The sequence below is a fragment of the Hevea brasiliensis genome, chromosome 3 (genome assembly GCF_030052815.1).
Source record: "Hevea brasiliensis isolate MT/VB/25A 57/8 chromosome 3, ASM3005281v1, whole genome shotgun sequence".
Taxonomy (NCBI): domain Eukaryota; kingdom Viridiplantae; phylum Streptophyta; class Magnoliopsida; order Malpighiales; family Euphorbiaceae; genus Hevea; species Hevea brasiliensis.
The window spans coordinates 98413648-98437084 of NC_079495.1; the positions used below are offsets into that span (position 1 = coordinate 98413648).

The following is a 23437-nucleotide window of genomic DNA, read 5'->3' on the forward strand; positions in this document are numbered from 1 at the left end:
AATTAATTCAATGAGAGAACTAATCCAATTTTACGTCTGAGTCACAAATTTACTGGATCAAACTCAATAAATCCATTCGGTTTTATAATAATAGTTTCTATAACGGCTTTAGCTGACATTGTTGGCTAGTTTCATACTTTCTCTAGTTAAATTGATTAAACACATTAAAATAAGTTTAGATTGTGCCTATATAAAGTAATATTTTAATTTAATATTAATAATTCGTTTTTTTAGTATTTATGTAATTAATTTTTATATTGAAATTTTTTTTTTTGGTAAGGATTAAACTTTGATACTGCTCCATTTGTCAACGAAGAAGAAAATTAAACAACAACACTGGATATTAAAAAAAAAAACTACAAAATTGAAATGATTGGTTTCTAGTATGGGAGCAAGGTACCAGCATAAAAAGCTTTATGTTTTTGTTATATGATCAGACGGTGATGTCGAAAAAAATATATTTTTTTAAATATATTAATTAAAGGATGTTAATAAATAATTTAAAATTAAATTTAATAAATTTTAATAATAAAAATATTAAAATAATAAAATAATTTTTTTTTTTCTAAATTATAATTTTAACTCTCCAGTCTCTATAATAAATGAGCACATAATTGAAAATAAAAACAAGCAGCGATGTTTACCACGCATAAGGGTATGATGGCACTTCCACTGTCCTTAAGAACATTCTTCTCTTTTAGTATAATAATAATCATCATAATAATGTGGACATAGAAGAAATGGAGCACTTCCATCACCAGCGTCACTAACCCAATAAGATGCCATGCGTCCATACATTAGTGTGATCAAGCACCAAAAACTTGATATTCCTCCACAGAGGGATTATTCAGTATTTTCAGACAGCATATATTTTTTTTAATAAATATATAAATTCCATTCTATATAAAAAAGAAAAATAATTAAAATTTGTATTTAAAAAAAAATTAAAATTTTATGCTTAAGGAAATACTATTCTTCGGTGGCCTGGTGTATGTTGTAATTAGCATTGTGCATGTCCAAATGGCGCACTTGCTACTTGCCCCATTATGAGCAACCCAAAAACGCTTGCGCATTATTTAGTGCTCCGTTCTTGGATGCACGCTTGCCCCAGTTCACGACTGAAACGGTCAAACCTGGAGCTGCTGACGCTGCTTATCTCACAACGACCACTGTTTATTTGGATTTTACTGGCAAGTCAAGCCATGGCGTCATTTTTCTCCGGCCCCTACAGCTATAAGAAAGTAATAGGATCTCTTCGACGTTTTTCCTCTCTTATCTGTATATCACGTGTCGATGTATACCTGGCTGATTAAGCTCTACTCTTTTCTTGGCACCAAAAATTGAAGTGATCTGCTCTGGTGGCGGTGACTCATTCAATCTTTCTCTGATTTTTTTTTTATTTTTATTTTTTGTGGAGAATTTGAATTGAGATTTCTGTTGCTGTTTTACTGATTTTTAATTGATTCTTCAATTCAAATTGTGACCTGTATTTCACTGTGATGCTTCCTTTTTCTTGTCCGTTGCGGCCTTTTTGTGAATTAAGTTATGCTTTTGCTGTTTTACTGCTTTTTAATTGATTCTTCAATTCAAATTGTTAGCTGTATTTCACCGTGATGCTTCCTTGTGCGCTTGTTCTTGTCCTTTGCAGCCATTTTGTGAATTAAGTTATGCTTTTTAGTAAATAAAGAGAAAAAGATATGCTTCTTACTATTTGCAGCTCTTGTGTTTTGATAATTTGATTCTGGGTTTTGAGTTTTTGCAGAAAATGCTGACATTTTATATCTTCTTCTTTAGTGACGGATGCAAATTGATTCACTAATAGCCATCCTTCTTAGACAAGGCCATGGACATTTGTTCTACTTCTTATAGCAAGATACGGTTGCCATCTGCAACTATTTGGCTCTTTGCTCTTCTTTTTCTCTTACTTCAGAATGCTGGAGGAACTTTTTCTGTTTCCAATTACTTGATTGGCCTTGGAAGCTATGACATAACTGGGCCTGCTGCAGACGTTAATATGATGGGATATGCAAATATTGAACAGGTCACTTCTGGAGTGCACTTCAGATTGCGAGCTAGAACATTTATTGTGGCAGAACCTCAAGGCAACCGTGTAGTATTTGTAAATCTAGATGCTTGTATGGCCTCGCAGATTGTTACAATTAAAGTACTTGAGAGATTAAAGGCAAGGTAGATTTCTCTCCTTTGATTATGAATGGGTGATCTATACATCCGTAGGATACAAGATTCATTTCCAAGTGTTTAATGTCCTCCCCCTAGAAACATGAGCTTTATGAATTCTTCTCATTTATTTAATATAGTGACTTTTCTTTTGGGTTTAATTTAGTTTATATGCCAAAGTATTTCAAATAAAGTATTTTGGGACGATGAGAATACTTTATTCTGTCAAATAGATGAATTACATTTTATTTACAGCCTTTCTCTAGGAGTTGGTTCTGGTATTTGGATCTGCTAACTGTGATGGGAAACGTCTCTCCTCTCCTCGTGCCGCCCCCAACACCAAACAACCCCCCCCCGCCCCTCCGCGCGCGCGGCTTCTCCTGGGTTCCGAGGGCACTGAATTAGAATGAGAGACAGTTGATAATATATTACAATTGTTTGAATAATTTTATGTCATTTCTTCTCTTTTTAGATATGGGGAGCTTTATACAGAGCAGAATGTTGCAATTAGTGGAATTCATACTCATGCTGGGCCCGGAGGCTATCTCCAATATGTTGTATATATTGTAACATCACTTGGATTTGTTCGCCAGTCCTTTGACGTCATTGTTGATGGTATTGAGAAAAGCATTGTACAAGCTCATGAAAATCTTCGGCCAGGGTCAATTTTTGTAAATAAAGGTTAGGAGGAGACACATATTTCCTGTATTCTTTGTTTTCTGCATCATCACTTGATTTTTTTTGCTTGCAACGCATGATAATTTTCTTCCCTAATCAATGTATGAATTTTAAGCTGCATATCATGCTCAGGAAGGAACATATAGGGTTAATAAGTATACTTGGAATGTTATAGTTAGTTTAAGATGCTTTCTTTTTTGTATTGTGTTTGGTTTGGAAAACATATTGTACTTACCACAAAAGTAGTTATTTATGCAAATGTATTAAGTGAGAAAATTCTTTTTGAATTTTGGAAGTTTAGCATTCAAATAATGAAATATTTCAAGTAGCATAAATATACTCCTCTTAATTGTGATCATCTTTTTTATTGTTGAAACTGCATACTTATGCTTAACAGCTTTATGTTTTACTCATGTATTGCCTTGTTGTCATGTTGATATTCTCCATACTGTTCCATCTTTTTTTGTCTGCCTTTCCATTTTGGTATATCCCAAACTGTTTTTCTACTTTTCATACCAGATTTGTGGATTTGACAAAATTTTCGTTTCTTAGAGTAGTTAGAAGAAGCAAACAAGAAGATGTTAAAGATGGTAGCTTATCTGGTAGAAAAATGATTTAGCAACTTAGCAGTTCTCAAAATTTTTGCCTTGGAAAGACTAATGGAGAACTAGTGTAGCAGATCCCAACCAGCATGGGCTAAAACTTGGGCTAAGTTGAGTAGAATGAAACAAAATACTTTTGGAGAGTTATTGAAATTTGCATATTTCAATGAATGTAAACTCAACTAAGGGAGTTGTTACATACTATAGGAGGAAATATGGGAATAGGAGGGAAGGTATTGGTGGGAAAGTGAGCTAGAAAGTTGTAACTGGATTCTGTTAAAGAGTTGACAGCTGTAGCCAACTCTTAGAGAAATAACTACCACTCAAGAGATATATATCTCAGTTGGTAGATCTTGTGTTCTCGTTCAAGAATCATCTGGAAATAATATTTCTCTATTCTCTCGATCTATTCTTCAACTTCTTTCTCTTTTTCTTTTGATTTCTCTCTCTATTTCTTCTAAATTCTCTATTAGGGGTTCAGAACCCTAATATTTGGTATCAGAGCTATTGAATCTCAGGGACTATGGGAAATTGATCTTTGGAAGTTGGAATTATGGCTAGATTAGTTGTCGTAAGTCCAGAGGTAGTAAAGATTGCTGAGCTAGAGGAACAAGTGAGGAACCTGCAAGATGTTTCTTGGAATTTGCAAGAGGTGGCCTCAATAACTGTTGGAGATCTAAAAGAATTCAAAGAAGATATGATGAAGAAAACTGATAGCCAGAGTATTATCTTGGAAGAGTTGCGAGCCTATATGATTGCTAAAAGGAATGAGGGTAATAGTAGTTCTGGTGAGAGGGGAATTAGATCTGAAAATATTGGATCTCAATTAGTTTTGGGAAATGGCAAAGGATTACTTCCTAACCCTATGGGGATCTAAAATTTGTAGAATTGAGGTAATTCTAGTACCTTTGGAAACTTTTCTTTTATGGAGGGAATGCCACAGATTTTGCCTAAGATAAAGTTGGTTACTTTTGATGGGAAAGAACCTAGGGTTTGGTTGAGGAAGTGCGAGAAATATTTTGAGATTTGTAGGGTTCCAATTGATCAAAACGTCCCTATTGCGAGCTTATTTCTTATGGATAGGGCTGATGCATGGTTCCATAATTAGAATAGGGATGGAGTACATTCTTGGGAAGAATTTGATAAGGAAATTTGTAGTAGATTTGGGATGAAGGGTTAGAGGATTTAGTAAAGGGTTTTATGAAACTGAGACTGGAGGGCTCTTTAGAGGAATATCAAGATGAATTTGAGGATTTGAGAATAAGAAATGAGAGATTAATGCCTGAATTAGGTGAATCCTATTTTTTGTCTGCTTGTATTGGGCGTTTAAAGGATGAAATCAGGTTTGTTGTTAGAATAATGAAGCCTGTTTCCTTATCTCAGGCTATAGAAATAGCTAGGCTTCAAAAACAAGTGTTGGAAGTCAGCGAAAAGTCTAAGAATACCATTAATTTTTCCAAACCTTTTAGATGCCATCAACTGCCACTTCAACTCCATATTAGACCAATTACCTAAACCAGTATGCCAAGCCACATCAGACTGATCAAAACCCTTTAAGACCTACCAATTTTGACAAATCCAATCCTACAACAATTAAAACTCAGTCCAATACCAACTCACCCAATCCACCACCTGTTTATACTTCATCTTTAGTATATAAACCAACAAATCCTTCTTAAACCCCGTTAAGAATCAACTTGAATCATGTTACAGATGTGGGGAAAAGTATTTTCTAGGGCATCAATGTAAGCAGAAATCATTAAATGCAATTTGTGTTGGGGAAGGATGATGATGGAGGTGAAGAGGAGTGGTTTGAAGTTGGAATGGAGATGAAGGATGGGGGAATATGGAAGACAATTCTCTATCAGTTCATGCACTGGAAGGTAGTCATGGCATTGACACCATAAGGTTGTTAGGGCTTCATAAAAACAGGCAGTTGGTGATATTATTTGATAGTGGCAGTACCACTAGTTTTCTTGATAAAAGAATAGCTAAAGAATTGAAATTGGAGGTGGTTTCAACACAATACATTGCTATTAGAGTGGCTGATAGAAGGAAATTGGGCTGTGATTTGAAATGTCAATAGTTTAGATGGAAAATGTTGGGCTTTGAATTTACTTTTGATTTGAAAATTCTGGAGTTAGGAGGCTTTGATATGATTTTAGGAGTTGATTGGTTTAGAACTCATAATCCACTTTTATTTGATTTTGAGGCTTCATCAATTACTATTACTTTAGGAGGGAAAGCAATGATTTTGCAGGGAATATGTGAGGGAAAGTTGTAGTCTAGTTTGTGGTTTTTTGAAGATATACTCAATAGAAACGGGAAGGATTTTCAATCTCCCTTATTTTGTATCATGGATACTGAGCATTCTTTAATGTTTGCTACTTCAAATACTGTTGTGGATGACAAAATACAAGAGTTGTTACAGAAGTATCTTGGTATTTTTGAAGAGCCCCAGGGGTTGCCACCCTTTAGAAGTCACAATCATGCCATCCTAGTGCAAAATAATACTCAGCTTGTTAATATTAGACCCTACAGATACCCTCATTATCAGAAAGTAGAGATTGAGAAGCTTATAGCTGATATGCTTTCTTCTTCTGTAATTCAACCAAGTACCAACACTTATTCTTCACCTGTTCTCTTGGCAAAGAAGAAAGATGGAACATGGAGGTTCTGTATTGACTATTGAAGGTTAAATGACCTGACAGTAAAAGATAAGCTTCCAATTCTTATCATTGTTGACTTGTTAGATGAATTAAATGGGTTGTTATCTTTTCTAAGATAGATCTAAGGGTTGGGTGACATTAAATCAGAATGAAAGTTGAAGATATTCCTAAGACTGCCTTTAGGACATCATGGCCACTTTGAATTTACACTGATGCCTTTTGGGCTCACTAATGTCCTGCCACTTTTGAAGCCTTGATGAATCACATTTTTTAGCCTTTCCTAAGGAAGTTTGTCGTGGTATTTTTTGAAAATATTTTGATTTATAGTAAAGACATGGATAGTCATTTGAAGCATTTCGAACAAGTTTTTGAAGTTTTGCAGGCTCAGCAGCTTTTTGCAAAGCAATCCAAATGTTTTTTTGGTCAGACTGAGATTGATTATTTGGGGCACATCATTTCTGCGTAGGGAGTTGCTACAGATCCAAAAAAAGTGACTGCCATGGTTACTTGCCCTATCCCTACCTCAGTTAAAGACCTTAGAAGTTTCTTGGGTCTTACAGGCTATTATAGGAAGTTCATTATAAACTATGAGGTCATTTGTAAGCCATTAACTGATCTTTTGAAGAAAGATTCATTTCAATGGAATGAGTTAGCACAACAGGCATTTGAGAAGTTAAGGAAATTGATGGCTGAAGCATCGGTATTGGCCCTACTTGATTTCTCTACACCATTTATTGTGAAGACAGATGCTGGTAGTTGGGGTATGGGGGCTGTATTATAGCAGCAGCGACATCCTATTGCATATATTTCTAAGGCCTTTGGTCCTAGAAGTCAGGCTCTATCTGTTTATGAAAAAGAACTACTTGCAATTACTTTTACTGTGGCGAAGTGGATACATTATTTGGAGCAAGTCAGTTCTTTATTAAAATTGATCATGAGAGTATTAAATATTTGTTAGAACAAAGGTTGCATATCAATCTTCAACAAAGAGGTATTTCAAAATTACTGGGGTTCGATTATAAGATTTTGTATAGAAAGGGTGTTGATAATAAGGTGGCAGATTCCCTATCTAGGAGGCCTACAAGTCCTCATGCTTGCACTATTCAATCTATAGTAATTGCTACTTGGATGCAGCAATTGGTGGATAGTTATGCAGGGGATGAAAAGGTGATAGAGTTGATTCAGGAGCTATCTTTGGATGCTAATTTCTCTTCTATTTATAAATTAAAGAATAGGATTCTATTTTACAAAGATAAAATGTATGTAGGGGCATCTACTTCATTAAAGCAAATCTTATTGCCGTCTTATCATAATTCAGCTATGGGAGGCCATTCAAGAATCAATGTTACTTATATGAGATTAAAGAGGTATTTTTTCTGGCCAGGGATGCTTAAAGATGCGATGCAGTGGGTGAAGAGCAGTGATGTGTGTGCTAAATGTAAAGGGAAAACCTGTACTTATCCTGATTTATTACCAACTCTTCCAATCTCTTCTCAAGCTTGGCAGGAGATTTCAATAGATTTTATTGAAGGTCTACCTAAATCAAAGGGGAAAGATACAAATTTAGTGGTGGTTTGCAGATTGACCAAGGTGGGCCATTTTATTCCTTGGTCTCATCCATATTCAGCAACTTCAGTAGCTCATCTTTTTATGGATACTGTGTTTAAGCTTTATGGAGTTTCTCAAATTATTCCTTCTGACGGAGATAAGGTTTTTACTAGTTTATTTTGGCAAGAATTATTCAAGTATATGGGGGTTAAGCTAGCATTAAGTTCAGCTTATCATCCACAGTTTGATGGGCAGACAGGGACAGTTGATCAGTGTCTTGAAGTCTATTTTAGGTGTATGGTTCGCTTGAAACCATCTACTTGGACCACTTGGTTACCCTTAGCAGAATGGTGGTATAATTCTTCTTTTCATAATGCTATTAAGATGTCTCCTTTTGAGGCACTTTATGGTTATGCTCCACCATTTTGCCTTTGTGTTCAACTGCTGACATGAAAGTACAGGCTGTAGGGGGTTATTTGCATGACAAGCTGCAACTCAGTTCCATTCTTAAAGAAAATTTGAAGCAAGCTCAGAATCGAATGAAGCAACAAGCTGATAAGGGTAAGGCTGGTAATGGGTCGGGTTTTTGCAGGTACCCGATCCGACTGAACCTTAATAGGATGGTTCTGTGTAGTATATAATCGGGTTTGGGATGGATTCGGGTTTAAAATTTAATACCTGTGACGAGTACAGGTTTTACATATTGGGTAAACCGTTTATATAAATATTTAATTAAATATAAAACTTATGTTTTTTATAATAATATTTATAAATTTTTATATAATTTACTTTATAAACTCAACTAAACTCAACTAAGCCTTTATCCCAAAAATTTGGGGTCGGCTATATGGATTCGCTTTCTCCACTCTGAACGATTTTGGGTTAAATCCTCAGAAATGTGTAATGCTTCTAAGTCATGTTGTACTACTCTCCTCCAAGTCAATTTAGGTCTACCCCTTTTCTTCTTTCTATCCTCTAACCTAATGTGCTCTACTTGTCTAACTGGAGCCTCCATATGTCTACGCTTCACATGACCAAACCATCTCAATCTCCCTTCTCTCAACTTATCTTCAATTGGCACAACTCCTACCTTTTCTCTAATACTCTCATTACGGACTTTATCTAGTCTAGTATGGTCACTCATCCACCTTAACATTCTCATCTCTGTAACTCTTATCTTAGATGCATACGACTCTTTCAGTGCCCAACACTCACTACCATATAACATAGCCGGTCGTATGGCTGTACAGTAAAATTTTCCTTTTAATTTATTGGGAATCTTACGATCACATAAAACTCCCGTGACACGTCTCCACTTCAACCATCCGGCTTTAATCCGATGACTAACATCCTTCTCACATCCCCCATCTACTTGAAGGACTGAGCCTAGATATTTAAAGTGATTACTTTGGGGCAGTATCACTCCATTCAAACTAACTCCTTCCCTATCACCAGTTTGGCCTTCACTGAACCTATAATGCATGTATTCTGTCTTCGTTCTACTTAACTTAAAACCCTTTGACTCTAAAGTACTTCTCCAAAGTTCTAGCTTTCTATTGACTCCTTCTCGTGTCTCATCTATCAGAACAATATCATCCGCAAACATCATGCACCAAGGAATACTCTCTTGTATATGTTTCGTCAGTTCATCTAAAACTAATGTAAAAAGGTAAGGGTTTATGGCTGATCCTTGGTGTAATCCAATTGAGATACGAAAATCTCTTGTGTCCCCTCCCACTGTGCGCACAATAGTAGTTGCTCCTTCATACATATCTTTCAATACTTGTATGTACCTAATAGATACCCTATTTTGTTCTAACACATTCCATAAGACCTCTCTTGGAACACTATCGTAAGCCTTCTCCAAATCAATAAAAACCATGTGTAAATCTTTCTTCACATCTCTATATTTCTCCATCAAGCTTCTAATGAGAAAGATCGCTTCCATAGTAGAATGACCGGGCATGAAACCAAATTGATTGAGAGAGATAGAAGTATCATGACGTAGTCGATGCTCCACAACTCTCTCCCACAACTTCATAGTATGGCTCATGAGTTTAATTCCCTTATAGTTTGAGCAACTCTGTATGTCTCCCTTATTTTTAAAAATAGGTACTAAAATACTCTTCCTCCATTCATCAGGCATTTTCTTTGAGTTTAGAATCTTATTAAATAATTTAGTTAACCATTCCACTCCCATATCTCCTAAATACTTCCACACTTCAATTGGTATTTTATATAAATTAAAATTGAAATATTTTATGGAATTATTAAATTTTTAAAATATAAACTATTAATAAAAATTATTTTTTATATAGATTATTAATTAAAATATATAAAATTAAACGGGTTCGAGCATTTACTGGGTAATAATAATTGGATTTGAAACGGATTCGGGTTTTGAAAATATTAATCGGGTTTGGATTCGGATAAGGTGATTTTCACGGGTACCCTACCCGTTGCCATCCCTAGATAAGGATAGGTTTGAAAGGGAGTTTTCAATAGGTGATTGGGTGTACAGTTGTAGCCAACTTCTTAGAGAAATAACTGCCACTCAAGAGATATATATCTCAGTTGGTAAATCTTGTATTCTCATTCAAGAATCATCTGGAAATAATATTTCTCTATTCTCTCAATCTATTCTTCAACTTCTTTTTCTTTTTCTTCTAATTTCTCTTTCTATTTCTTCTAAATTCGCTGTTAGGGTTTCAGAACCCTAACAGGAGTATATTTTAATTATAACACAATGTGAAATACAGTATTATCTTTCTGACTTTCTAGACTTTAGACTTTGATCATTTCCTTTGCTTAACCTCCACGTCAGGTTAAATGGTTGATTTTTGTCCATTAAATAGATTGGGACTTGCACGCCATTTTTTATTCTATGTGGCACCTATTATCATTTAGATATCTCGAGTCTGGAACTTCTTTCTTTACTAATGCAATTATTTTCTTTTATTATGATCTGGCAGGAGAGCTATTAGATGCTGGTATAAACCGTAGTCCTAGTGCTTATCTCAACAATCCTGCGGCAGAGAGAAGTAAATATAAATATGATGTTGATAAAGAAATGACCCTCATAAAGTTTGTAGATGATGAATGGGGCCCCATTGGTAGCTTTAACTGGTTTGCAACTCATGGAACTTCTATGAGTCGTACAAACTCATTGATAAGTGGAGACAACAAAGGAGCTGCAGCACGATTTATGGAGGACTGGTATGAACATAATGGTATTTTGGATCATTGGGATAGTCAATCTGCCAATAAATCTGGAACTGAGAGAATCCCTCGAAGAGTCTCAGCCATTATCCCTAACCTTCATGAGAAATGTAAGTGAAATTCTATTCTTAAAATGAAATAAATTGCATATGGTGCTAAATTCTGGTAATTGGCTCAAATTTGCATTTGAAATTCAACTTGGTGTTACATGCTGCACATATGGTAAGATCATATAAACCTTATGTTGGCCTAGTAAATTGTGTTTTGACTTCTAAATGTATGTCTTCCAGAACAACCAGTACGGGCCAAAAAATGCAGTTTGTCTAAACTGTAATACATTCATAGTTATATGCAGACTACTGGATCTTATTATGATTCCATTCCTTTCGTAGGAATTAGAATACATCATGACCTTTTGAATAATAGCTACCTGGAACAGGTAAGGAGCTGATGGAAGTTGCTGCCTCCTTTACGTCTTCTCAGGGCCAACCTGCAATGAGGCTTTTGAGTGTTGCGAAACGTGTTAGGAATGTTTTGAGGCAAGTGGATAGACCTCAATTTGTATCAGCATTCTGTCAATCCAATTGTGGTGATGTAACGCCGAATGTTCTTGGTGCATTCTGCATCGACACTGGATTACCTTGTGATTTCAATCACAGTACCTGCAATGGAAAGAATGAACTGTGTTATGGCCGAGGCCCAGGGTACATACTGTTTTGATCTCTCTCTTGTTCTTGTTAATTATTTTTTTCAATTACATTTTGATATTTATTACCAATGTGAAGTTCAAATTGGTTTCGTTGTTCATTTTGCAGTTATCCAGATGAATTTGAGAGTACACGAATCATTGGAGAAAGGCAATTCAGAAAAGCTGTTGATTTGTTTAATGAAGCAACTGAGCAGCTGAAAGGGAAGGTTCAGTACAGACATGAATACGTGGATTTCTCAAACCTTGAGGTCTCACTGGGCAATAAGGTGGTAAAAACATGTCCCGCTGCCATGGGCTTTGCTTTTGGTGCAGGAACCACTGATGGGCCTGGCGCTTTTGATTTCAAGCAAGGAGATGACAAGGCAAGTCAGAAGCTTATGACCCTTCTTGGACCTGTTTCCTAAAATTTCCTTGAACAGGAAATGCCTAAATTTGCAGGGGCCTTTTTTTATTGTGTCATTCTTTTAGGGCAATGCTTTCTGGGAGTTGGTAAGGGATGTTCTCAAAGCACCAAGCCAGGACCAGATTAATTGTCAGCGTCCAAAGCCTATTCTGCTTGATACTGGTGAAATGAAGGAACCATATGACTGGGCAGTAAGTTTCTAATTTAGTTGGCAATTAATATTTGGTGAAGACGCCCAAATTAAACAATTACTCAGTAAGTTTGACTTGAAATATATGAGATGAGTTTGGCTCAATGCATAGAATCTACAGACAATTTAACTGCAAAGATTAGTTATAATGGTTGCAGTGTTCTAATTGAGGTGATCATCTGTTGGCAGAATGATATACCCAGTGATATAGGGTGTTGAACATAATATTATTACTTAAAAAGTAGTTTAAATTTTCTATGGTGTAAGATATTGACATTTGGATTAACACTTTTAGATGGTGAAAAGCAGCATTTGATTAATTCTTAATGAGTTGAGTTTGACGAACATTGGATTTACAAAATATGGGCTAACAGTTGCTCAAAGTTATATCCTTGCAGCCCTCAATACTTCCAGTTCAAATCTTGCGGATAGGGCAGCTTGTCATTCTCAGTGTCCCTTCAGGTGGAAGTATCCTTTTCTTTTCTCTTAACCTTTTCCCCCTTAAACGCTCCATGGTTCCTCAATTCCATCTATCATTTGTTAAATGGCTTTTATAAGTGGAAATAAAGTCTGGTGCCATAGACTGGTTTGGCCACAGGTGCTTTTGCAAAGAGCTGGTAATCGCCAAAGTGCTGTGAAGAGTGTTTCACTTCATAGCAACAGTTTACGTCAGCAACTTGAATATTCTCTTGTTACTCTCAGCAGTTTGTATTTCTAATTTAATTGTTCTTTGCAGAGTTTACTACCATGGCTGGCAGACGTCTCCGTGATGCTGTCAAGATGGTGCTCACTTCTGGGAGAACCAAAGAATTCAACAGCGATGTCGATATTGTCATTTCTGGGCTGACAAATACTTATTCACAGTATGTCACCACCTTTGAGGAGTACCATGTGCAGAGATATGAGGTATGTGTTACCTATTACTCTTTTTTTTTTTTTTAAAGCATCTCCTTCGTATTATACTTTTTTATCTGATGAAACCATTGACCATCTCAAATATTAGAGAAGGCTGTGATTTTGATATAATGGGTATAATTGTTAAAATTTGGAGTCATCTTTGTAGCAAATACATTATCTTGAAACTTCATGATCCAAAGATTACAAAAATAAAATTTTACAGTTTCTTTTGAGTATCTTTGTGTGTGAGAGATGGGAGATTCTTTTCATTCTTTTTACCATTTCTTTTTTATTCAGGGAGCCTCCACCCTTTATGGTCCACACACACTCAGTGCCTACATTCAGGAGTTCAAGAAACTAGCTGCAGCTCTCATTAGTGGTCAACCTGTTAAGCCAGGTCCACAGCCCCCAAACCTCCTTGACAAGCAAATCTCTTTATTGCCACCAGTTGTTGTCGATGCAACTCCTCCAGGAGTGAATTTTGGAGACCTTGTAAAGGATGTTCCTTTTAATTCCAGCAAGAAAAGGGGTGACATGGTCACTGTCAGCTTCTGGTCCGGTTGCCCAAGGAATGACCTTTTGACTGAGGGCACATTTGCACTGGTTGAGATTCTCCAGGAACAAAAGACATGGATTCCAGCGTATGACGATGATGACTACTGCCTGCGGTTTAAGTGGTCAAGGCCTGCGAGACTTAGCCCTTACAGCTATGCAACTATAGAATGGAGAATCCCACAATCAGCAGTTTCTGGGGTATACAGAATAAGACATTTTGGCGCTGCAAAGGCACTTTTTGGGTCAATTCGCCATTTCACAGGATCTTCAAGCGCCTTCGTAGTGACATGAAGAGGTAGCAATAAATATGTAATTCACAGCCGATAGCAACAGCGATACTTTGGATTCGATCAACCATAAGAAAAATACTTCATATTTGAGTTTGAAAATGAAGAGGAAAGCTAGTCGAAGGGAAGTAACATATGTTTTAAGATATCATGTTATGTAGCTCATGGGTTTTTCTTGCTTAAACTCAGTATACTAGGGATTCAAAACACAAAATATGTGGTGAGATTCACGTTTGTGTCTTGTATTGGATGATGTCACGTACATCAAATAATATCCTATTAAATCTAAAATCATGCTTAATTTTATTTATACAAAAATATAATAAATAATTTATACTTCTCTTTTATATTTTATTTTTAATTAATGAAATATTTTTTTATTTTTATAAAAAAAAAGAAAATTTGAATTTAAATCTCACTTAAAATAATAAAAAAATTTTAAAAACCATGTCTTCGAGAACTTTTTTTTATTAAAAATAATGTCTTCGAGAACTCAAATGTACTCATATGAAAGTTCTGATATAAATCTTACAGACACATTGCATTTATATATATTGATTAAATTTCATAAATGATCAACAAAAATCCAACGTTCTTATTCAGATTGAAAAAAAAAAAAAAACTGGGATAAATTTTGTAAGAAATATTGAAACTGGACTAAGAAAGAAATTGGGCAGATAGAAGATCATAGATGATCAGAATTTCCCTTTTGCGGCCAGGATAATGACTATAACAGTAATTACAAGAGCCTGCACAAGAGCAATAATATTGTCTAGAGTTAGTACCTCCTTCTCCTGTGATATTCCATAGAACAATAATCATTTAACATAAGAATAAGGCGCTTAATCTTGTTTGAAAATTTTATAAGAATTTAATTTAATCATTTTTTTTTAAATCAATTTTTATATTTTAAATGAAATAATTTAATTTTTTAATTAAAAAAATATTTTTAAAAAATAAAAATAAAATATAATTATATAAGAATTAAACTGAATTTTTTTAAATGATTTATTTAAAAAAAATCACAAAATAATGTTAATATCTCACATTAATTTGAGATAAAAATGATTTACTTTTTATATTAACTTTAGACATTCTTTCGCTTGAGCTAACTTTTAAGATCAAACCATTTTCTAAGTGATGTATCTGATCTAAAAAAACTCACAAGAATGGAGCAGCCAATATATCCAGGTCTCTCACGGGGATCCACTTTCGAGCAAAGTAGAATAATTGCCCCAGCGTACCAAGGGATGCCACAAAGAAACCACCCCACCATAAACCTATCAAATACCAAAAAAATAATTCCTCATATTCAACACTAAACAATGTGAAATAAATAAATAAATGTTGAGATAAGTTTGATCTTATGTACTAAAATTTGTCAACTCATTGCTTCAATCATATATAAATCTTAATTGATTTTGTATAAATTTCAATATAAATATTTAATTTAAAAGTAGTTAAATTCATTTTTATAAAATTGTTGGAATTATTTTATAGGTGTCTAGAAATTTTATTTTCTGTTTTATTTTTTGTTTCTTAACTTTAATTTAATACTAAAAAATTCTTAAATTTTAATTTTATTTCACAAAAAATCCCTCTTACTTATACTAGTAGGTTTGTATATTAAAAAATTCTTTTAAATTACAGTGTGACATCTATAAATATACTTTCAACACTTTTTGATCCTCATTTTTAGGAAGCAAATCATTGTGATGATATTAATATTTTTGTGATAGGTTCAAATGATAATTAAAACGGTTAGTATTTTTTGAGTGTGAGGGGAAATAAGGTAAAAAGGTAATTTTTTTTTTTTAACTTGAAAACTTGGTATCGTAGGTTAGAGAGATTTTTATGAAATAAAATTAAAATTCATAAACGGTTTAGTAACAAATTAAATTTAAGAAATGGAAGTGAAACACAGATTAAAATTTAGAGACAAATTATAAAAATTACCCAAAATTGTTGTTTACTTGAATAGGTATGGCAACTTACAAAAACCAGCCAACACCTATACCGCAACATGGAAGTCTTCGAGGTGCTGTTGATGATTTTTGCTCTTCTGTTTCTGATGTTCCTTCGGATTTTGATAATCTGAAGCTTCTTACTTTAAAGCCTTTGTTTCATCAAAAGAAAATAAACAAATAAATGAACTATCATAGATTAAATTATTAAATCAACTATCAAGAGTTAACCCTTTTGGCATTTGAGTTTTCAGCAACTAAAATTGAGTTGTTTAATAAATATAATAATTGAAATAACACTTGAATATTAAGATTTACTTGTTGATTACCAGCTGCATCATTAAGGTTTGATAGAGAAATTAATGTACCTACGATTTCTGTGACGTGTTCTCCAGGGTTTACATACACATTGGTGTTGACGACAGTTATGGGCGGAGGAGGCGGTGGAGGAGGCGGAGGGGCTGAAGGTTCATTATTGATAACAAATCCCTGAGCCACGCCATTTCGTTGTTGTGGAGGATTCTGATACACCTCTTCGACTACAATTGTGCTGTGCCTCTCTTCTACTACATTCATTGTTTTGATTAATTAAATGAGTCAACCTGCAGGTAGGAAAAGTTCAGTTACCTGTTATATAGTTGCAGGCAATTGTTTGTGTGTAAATTTCCTGGAATTGGCTTGCAGTTGTAATTATCTTTGTTTCTAATTTTATGCCCTTGATAATTCAGATTGTGACTTCCTGTTAGCTTATTTCAATTATCAAGCACAACTTTGTGATCCTCGATTTTTTGAATTCATTGTCATTGATTAGGGGTGTATATGCTTCTAAGCTTCCGAATTTAATTAAAAAAAAAAAAATATATATATATATATATATATATATATATATATATATATAAACTGATAAAAATTATATTAAATTAAATTTATTTTACTGTTTTGATATAATTTTAATTCTTTATTAAAATTGAATCAGAATTTTACTGAATTAAAATTAAATTACATACAATTTAATATTATTTTTTATTATTTTAAAAATAAACAATAATATTATATTTTATTCATCTATGTTCTCTTAATAATTTTAATTATAAATATATTAAATCACTTCATATATTCTTAATTATAAGTACATTTCTCTCTCTCTCTCTCTCTCTCTCTCTCTCTCTCTCTCTCTATATATATATATATATATATATATATATATATATAATATTTTTAGTCCTTAAATTTATATATATATATATATGCTCTTTATTGTAAAATATTATATAATTAAAAAATTAAAATATATATCATTGTATAAAATTTAAATAGCAATTTAAGTATACTTTTTTTTATGAGAATAATTATATAATATTATTTTAAAATTGAAAATCAAAACAAATTGAATTAAAATTAAAGTATTAAAATGTCGAATCAAAATCATAGTAAAAATTCAATTCATCAATTTCGATTGTTAGATAAACTCTAAATCAAAATCATCCACAAAATCACTAAATTAATTTCAACTTTATGAAAAGAATATTTGGCGTCAAAAGAAATTAAATGAACTATCATCAAATGAATCAAATTAAAATTATTAAATCAACTACCTAGAGTTAACCCCTTTAGTAAATATAATAATAATAATTAAAATAACACCTCCATTTTTAATCTTTCAATCTCTAGTGAACAATTTTTATAATTTAATTATTGATTACCAGCTGAATCATTAAGGTTAATAGAGAAATTAGTGAATAAATTGGATTAAAACAACAAGTATTGTATGACTAATACTTCTCAGAACTCAAGCATATATTAATACATAATTTTAATGTACCAAAAACGTTACATATATACCCGTGAGTATGATGCTTTCTTCAATAACAGAGTGGACTTACGGTGGGGGGCGGTGGAGGATCCATTGTTGATTAATTAAATGAGTCAAGCTACAGCTAAATTTTCCGTCGATTTCCACTTTTTTTTTATATTTTAATTAATAAAATATTTTTTTCTAATTTTATAATTAAAAAAAAATTCACTAAAAAAAAAGATTAAATTTAACAATAATAATTTTTACTGTTAAATATATAAATTTTGCTATAATAAATTTATGGTATCAATATATGAATTACCACGTATTACTGTTATAAAATTATAATAGTAAGAATTTTACGATTAAATTATAATTATTAAAAAAATAATTGTAGTAAAAATTATATTACTATCAAAAAAATTTTAATGACAACAAGAATTATTGTCATTTCTTTTTTATGTACCATCAATAATAATTATTAATATTGTTACTGTGTTTTAGCTTCATAGACAATAAAATTAAAATTATTACAAAATTTTTTTTGCTAATTTTAATATTTATTGTAGTATTTAAATCTCGCTTAAAATAATTAAAAAAATTAAAAACCATATATTATTCTTTATTCTAATCTCAAATTTTACGAAAATTTAATTCAATTGATTTTTTTTATCAATTTTCATATATAAAATGATAATTTTTATTTTTTTTTAATTTAAAAAAATCATTTTAAAAAATACATATAAATATAATTATGTGAAATTAAATTTTTTTTCCGTATAAATAATTTATTTGAAGAGAAATCTTAAAATAATATTATATTCTTATATTTAGTTGTAAAATAAATATACAAGTAGTATAATGATAATTTTTATTTTAATATTTAATTTATTTATAATGTTAATAATAAGTATAATAGTTACAGTAATCAAAATTGATAGTTGGTAACAATGATAATTAGATGATAGTAGTGATAGTAATAACTAACTAGTGACAGCAATGATCAAATAGTGGTAGTAGTGATAATAATAATAGTAACAAGATGGTAGTGACGATAGAGTAGGCATAATGATGATAATAGTAGTGATAATTGGATAGCGGTGATAATATTGATAATAAATAAAAAAAATAAAAATAAATAATTATGATTACATTCTTTTTATGTAATAATCATTATATTATCTTAAATATAATTAATTATATTATATAATTATAATTTTATTATGTCCAAATTTTTTTATTAAATACGTAATTAAATATATAATATAATCATAATTACATTATCACTTTAATTATATTATATTAAATATCATCTTAACTCTTTATTAAGAATCAAATATATATATATACACGCATTAAATCACTTTATAAATTCTTAATTATAGATGGATTCTTATATTATATAATAAATATAATCTTTGATTATTAATGTACTTTATTATAAAATATTATATATTTAAAAAATAACTAAATATATATTATCTAATATATTGTATTTTAAAAATTAATTATAACATTTAAATAATAATTTAAATGTGACTTTTCATAACAGTAATACACAATATTATTTTAAAATAAAAATAAAAAAAATTAAAATATTAAAAAATTAAATCAAAATTACATAAAAAAATCAATTTAATTTTAATTTTTAGATAGACTCTAAGCCAAAATTCAAACAACACACTCTAACATTGACAATTTTTTTAACGTTGAGGCAGAGTTTAAAATATTAAATTATTACGTTATGATATGAATATATAATTATTAAATCATTATTCTGATTAATTTATTATATTTTTGGATGTGCATAGTTTAGAGCTACAAACAAAGAGAGATGTTCGTCCTTTGGTGAAATTAATTTAATTTGTTTGAAAAAAGAAAAAAAATTCATAAATAGTACAAATAAAACATAGGGTCAGCAGAAGTTTGCCCATGTCCATTTCTCAATTTTCAAGAGGGAAAATTAAGTATTGAACTTCTTTTATGGGTCAAGTTACTCCACGAATGATATCGACCTTAGCTAATTTTGCATCATTGTTCTTGGGTAGTCGTTTTACAGAAAATCGATCAAATCTTATTAAATTAAAAGTTAATTGTAAGGGAGAAAATTTGATTAAGTTTTATATTTAATATAAATTCTTTACCTCAAATTAACCGTGGAATGATACATTTTTTTACGTTCAGACATGAATATTTTATAGATAATCCAACAAGTCATTCATAGATCGAATGTAAGAAAAAAAGGGTCAATTGACTCCTCTTTTTTCATAAAATATTTTTGTATATTTATATATTTATTTAAATTAATCTTTTATAAATTTAAATATTGAATCTCTTTTTTTTTTTATAGAGAATATGTTTTTACAAATAAAAAACTAATTAACCTCTATATATTGAGTAAATTATTATTTGCTTATGGTATAAGTGCATCTTCACCCACAATAGATATGAATCTTTTCTGCCTAAATTTAAAACTCAATTGCTTTTATATAATCATTAAGTGTATTAGTTTTTAGTGCAATAAATATATTATATGGTTTATTTATATATTAACCATGATTTTTTTTTTAATTTATAACTGATTAAAATAGGATAGGCTCTAATAACTATATAGAAAAAAATGACTAGTCCAACTCAATCTTGAAAGCTATCTCAAAAGGAAAAGATTTATTCAAAACTTATATTTAGTAGAAATTTTTTATTTCATACCAATGTGTAACCATAGTCTTCCAACTGACAGGCTTAAAACAAAATTACAATATTTAAAAAAGCATGTCTTCAAGAACTCAGATGTACCCATATAAAAGTTCTGGTTCAGGAGTCCAATTACAATATCATCATTGATTAAATCTTAAAGACCCTTTTTCAGAAAATCCAACTGACACATTACATTTATATATATTGATTAAATTACAAAAATACTCAATAAAAATCCAAAATTCTCATTTAGAATATATATATATATATATATATAATAGATCATTGATAATCTTTCCCTGTTGCAGCCATGATGATGGCTAAAATTGTAACTATAATAGCCTGCACAAGAACAATAATATTGTTTGGAGTTAGTACCTCCTCCTTCTGCAATGTTCTATAGAACAATTAATAATCATTCAAGTGCAACTAACATGAGATCATGAAATGGTAAATGAACTCTCTCTCTTTAAAAAAAAAAAAAAATTCTATTTTGACAAAATTAATTATTTAATTTTTTAAAAAAAAATACATTAATTAATTAGTATTTATATTTATATTTTTTTTATTTTTTAATTTTTTTATAGTTTAAATCAAATTTACTGTTAGTTAATATATTAAAAAAAGAGACAAATTATTATTATGAAAATTAAATAGGTCAAGTCTTTGAAAATGGAAAAACAAAACAATCGCACTTTTTAAATCATAAGACTGAATAAAATTTAAATAAATAACTAAAAGGACTAAAAATAAAAGAAATGAAAAAAAAATAAAAATAAATTAACATTTTTTTAAAAAATAAAAAATAAATAATTTTATTAATATATAAAAATTAAATAATAAATTTCAAAAAAAAAAAAAGAGTGAGGTAATGTATCATGGTCTAAAAAAAACTCACAATAATGGAGCAGGCAATATATCCAGGTTTCTCACGGGGATCCACTTTCGAACAAAGTAGAATAATTGCCCCAACGTACCAAGGGATGCCACAAAGAAGCCACCCCACTATAAACCTATCAATACCAAAAAAAAATTAATTCCTTGTATTAAACATTAATGAATGTGAAATAATAAAAAAAAATCTTGATAATAATTATAAAGATATAAATTAAAATATTGAAAAAAATAAAAAATGCTAATAATAACTATCAAAACTATTATAAATTTACTTTTATATAAAAATGAATTTAATAATAATTAAATTAAATATTTATACTGAAATTTATAAACTCATCATTATTTTAAGCATATATATTATAATTGATTTTGTGCAAATTTTAATATAAATATATAATTTTAAATCTATCAATACCAAAAAAAGTAATTCCTTATATTCAAGAATGTGAAATAATTAGAAAAAGAAAATCTTGATAATAAATATAACAGTATAATTTAAAATATAAAAAAGATAAAAAAGCAATTTGTCAAAACGATGTGATAATAAGATATTATTAGTGACACTATTATAAGTTTAATTTTATATAAGAATAAGTTTGATAAGATTTTATAAATTTTTATTTTAATTATAAATATTTTATTAATTTATTTTTTTATAAATTTTAATATAAATATTTAATTTGAAAAAATAATTAAATTTATTTTTATATAAAATGGAAATTATATTAAATGCATTTAAAAGATAATAATGGCTCTCTTAATTCTATAATTGCATAAGCTAATTAAGCTTAATAAATGCACTTTAATTGTGTGGAAAATTGGGAGCTATCATTAAACATTGGAGGATTTAAAAAGTGTTGTTTGAAGGTATATAGAAACAATAATAATACCACAATATGATCATTAAATCTTAATATAAATAAATAAATAAATATTTGTTGCTTAATTTTATTATTAACAAAAAATACAAAAAAAAAACATTATGCGATTTCACGCTTTGTCAAATGGTTTGTGATATAATTTTTATCAATTTAGCGCCCTGTAATTTTCTTCTTTAATAAATATAATTTAAACTATTAGTTATCGTTAAATAATGATGAGGTAAATAGAAGTAATAACACATGATAGACGTGGTACTTGTGTGATAAACCTGTGGCATAAATGTGTCTCATGTGTCACTACATCAATATTATTTAATAGCAACTAACAGTTTGAAATTACATTTACTAGCAAGAGAAAATAGAAAGTATTAAATTGATAAAAATTAAATCACGATTTCTTATGTGTAAAAAAAAAGATATTTTTTTTTATATTTTTTTCTTTATTATTAATATCATAGGAAAAAAAAAATAAAATTTTTGACTATTTGAATAGGTATGGCAACTTACAAAAACCAGCCAACACCTATACCACAACATGGAAGATCAGGTTCCGATATAACAGCAACATAGCCTGAAATAATATCATTCACAAAAGCACTGGATCAATTTTCAACTCATGAAAACAATATTTGGTGTCAAAAGAAATTAAATGAATTATCACAAATTAAATTATTAAATCAAGAGTTAACCCTTTTGGTATTTGAGTTTTCAGGCACTAAATTGAGGTGTTTAATAATTATAATAATTAAAATAACACTTGAATATTACTAAGATTTAATTATTGATTACCAGCTGCATCATTAAGGTTTGATAGAGAAATTAATGTACCTGTGACTTCTTTGACGTATTCTCCAGGGTTTACATACACATTAGTGTTGACGACAGTTATCGGCGGAGGAGGCGGTGGAGGAGGCGGAGGGGCTGAAGGTTCATTATTGATAACAAATCCCTGAGCCACACCATTTCGTTGCTGTGGAGGATTCTGATACACCTCTTCTACTACAATTGTGCTGTGCCTCTCTTCTACTACATTCATCGTTTTGATTAATTAATTGAGTCAACCTGCAGGTAGGAAAAGTTTAATTACTTGTTATATAGCTGCAGGCAATTGTTTTATTCTATAGGTAAATTTCCTGGAATTGGCTTGCAATTGTAATTATCTATGTTTGTGAATTATGCCCTTGATATTTCAGATTGCGACTTCCTGTTAGCTTGCAAATTATCTGGCACGGCTTTGTCATTCTCCATTTTTTTAGTACTACCGAATT

The 23437-nt window shown here is 30.7% G+C and overlaps 3 protein-coding genes across 3 annotated transcripts; 1 reads left to right on the plus strand and 2 right to left on the minus strand.

Annotated features, from left to right (window-relative positions):
• The first annotated feature begins 1063 nt into the window (after positions 1 to 1063).
• Positions 1064 to 14169, plus strand: LOC110648977 (neutral ceramidase 2). Its single transcript, XM_058144129.1, has 10 exons — positions 1064 to 1364; positions 1795 to 2187; positions 2651 to 2859; positions 10648 to 11004; positions 11334 to 11598; positions 11710 to 11965; positions 12072 to 12197; positions 12595 to 12658; positions 12933 to 13102; positions 13391 to 14169. The coding sequence occupies exons 2-10, from the start codon at positions 1844 to 1846 to the stop codon at positions 13937 to 13939; spliced, it is 2340 nt and encodes a 779-aa protein (XP_058000112.1). The 5' UTR covers positions 1064 to 1364; positions 1795 to 1843; the 3' UTR covers positions 13940 to 14169.
• Positions 14170 to 14630: 461 nt separating this feature from the next.
• Positions 14631 to 16475, minus strand: LOC131178418 (60S ribosomal protein L18a-like protein). Its single transcript, XM_058143374.1, has 4 exons — positions 16229 to 16475; positions 15931 to 16051; positions 15101 to 15215; positions 14631 to 14729 (listed from the first exon to the last, which is right to left on the minus strand). The coding sequence occupies exons 1-4, from the start codon at positions 16473 to 16475 to the stop codon at positions 14631 to 14633; spliced, it is 582 nt and encodes a 193-aa protein (XP_057999357.1).
• Positions 16476 to 20673: 4198 nt separating this feature from the next.
• Positions 20674 to 23205, minus strand: LOC131178419 (60S ribosomal protein L18a-like protein). Its single transcript, XM_058143375.1, has 4 exons — positions 22998 to 23205; positions 22677 to 22740; positions 21290 to 21404; positions 20674 to 20733 (listed from the first exon to the last, which is right to left on the minus strand). The coding sequence occupies exons 1-4, from the start codon at positions 23203 to 23205 to the stop codon at positions 20674 to 20676; spliced, it is 447 nt and encodes a 148-aa protein (XP_057999358.1).
• Between the last annotated feature and the right edge of the window lie 232 nt (positions 23206 to 23437).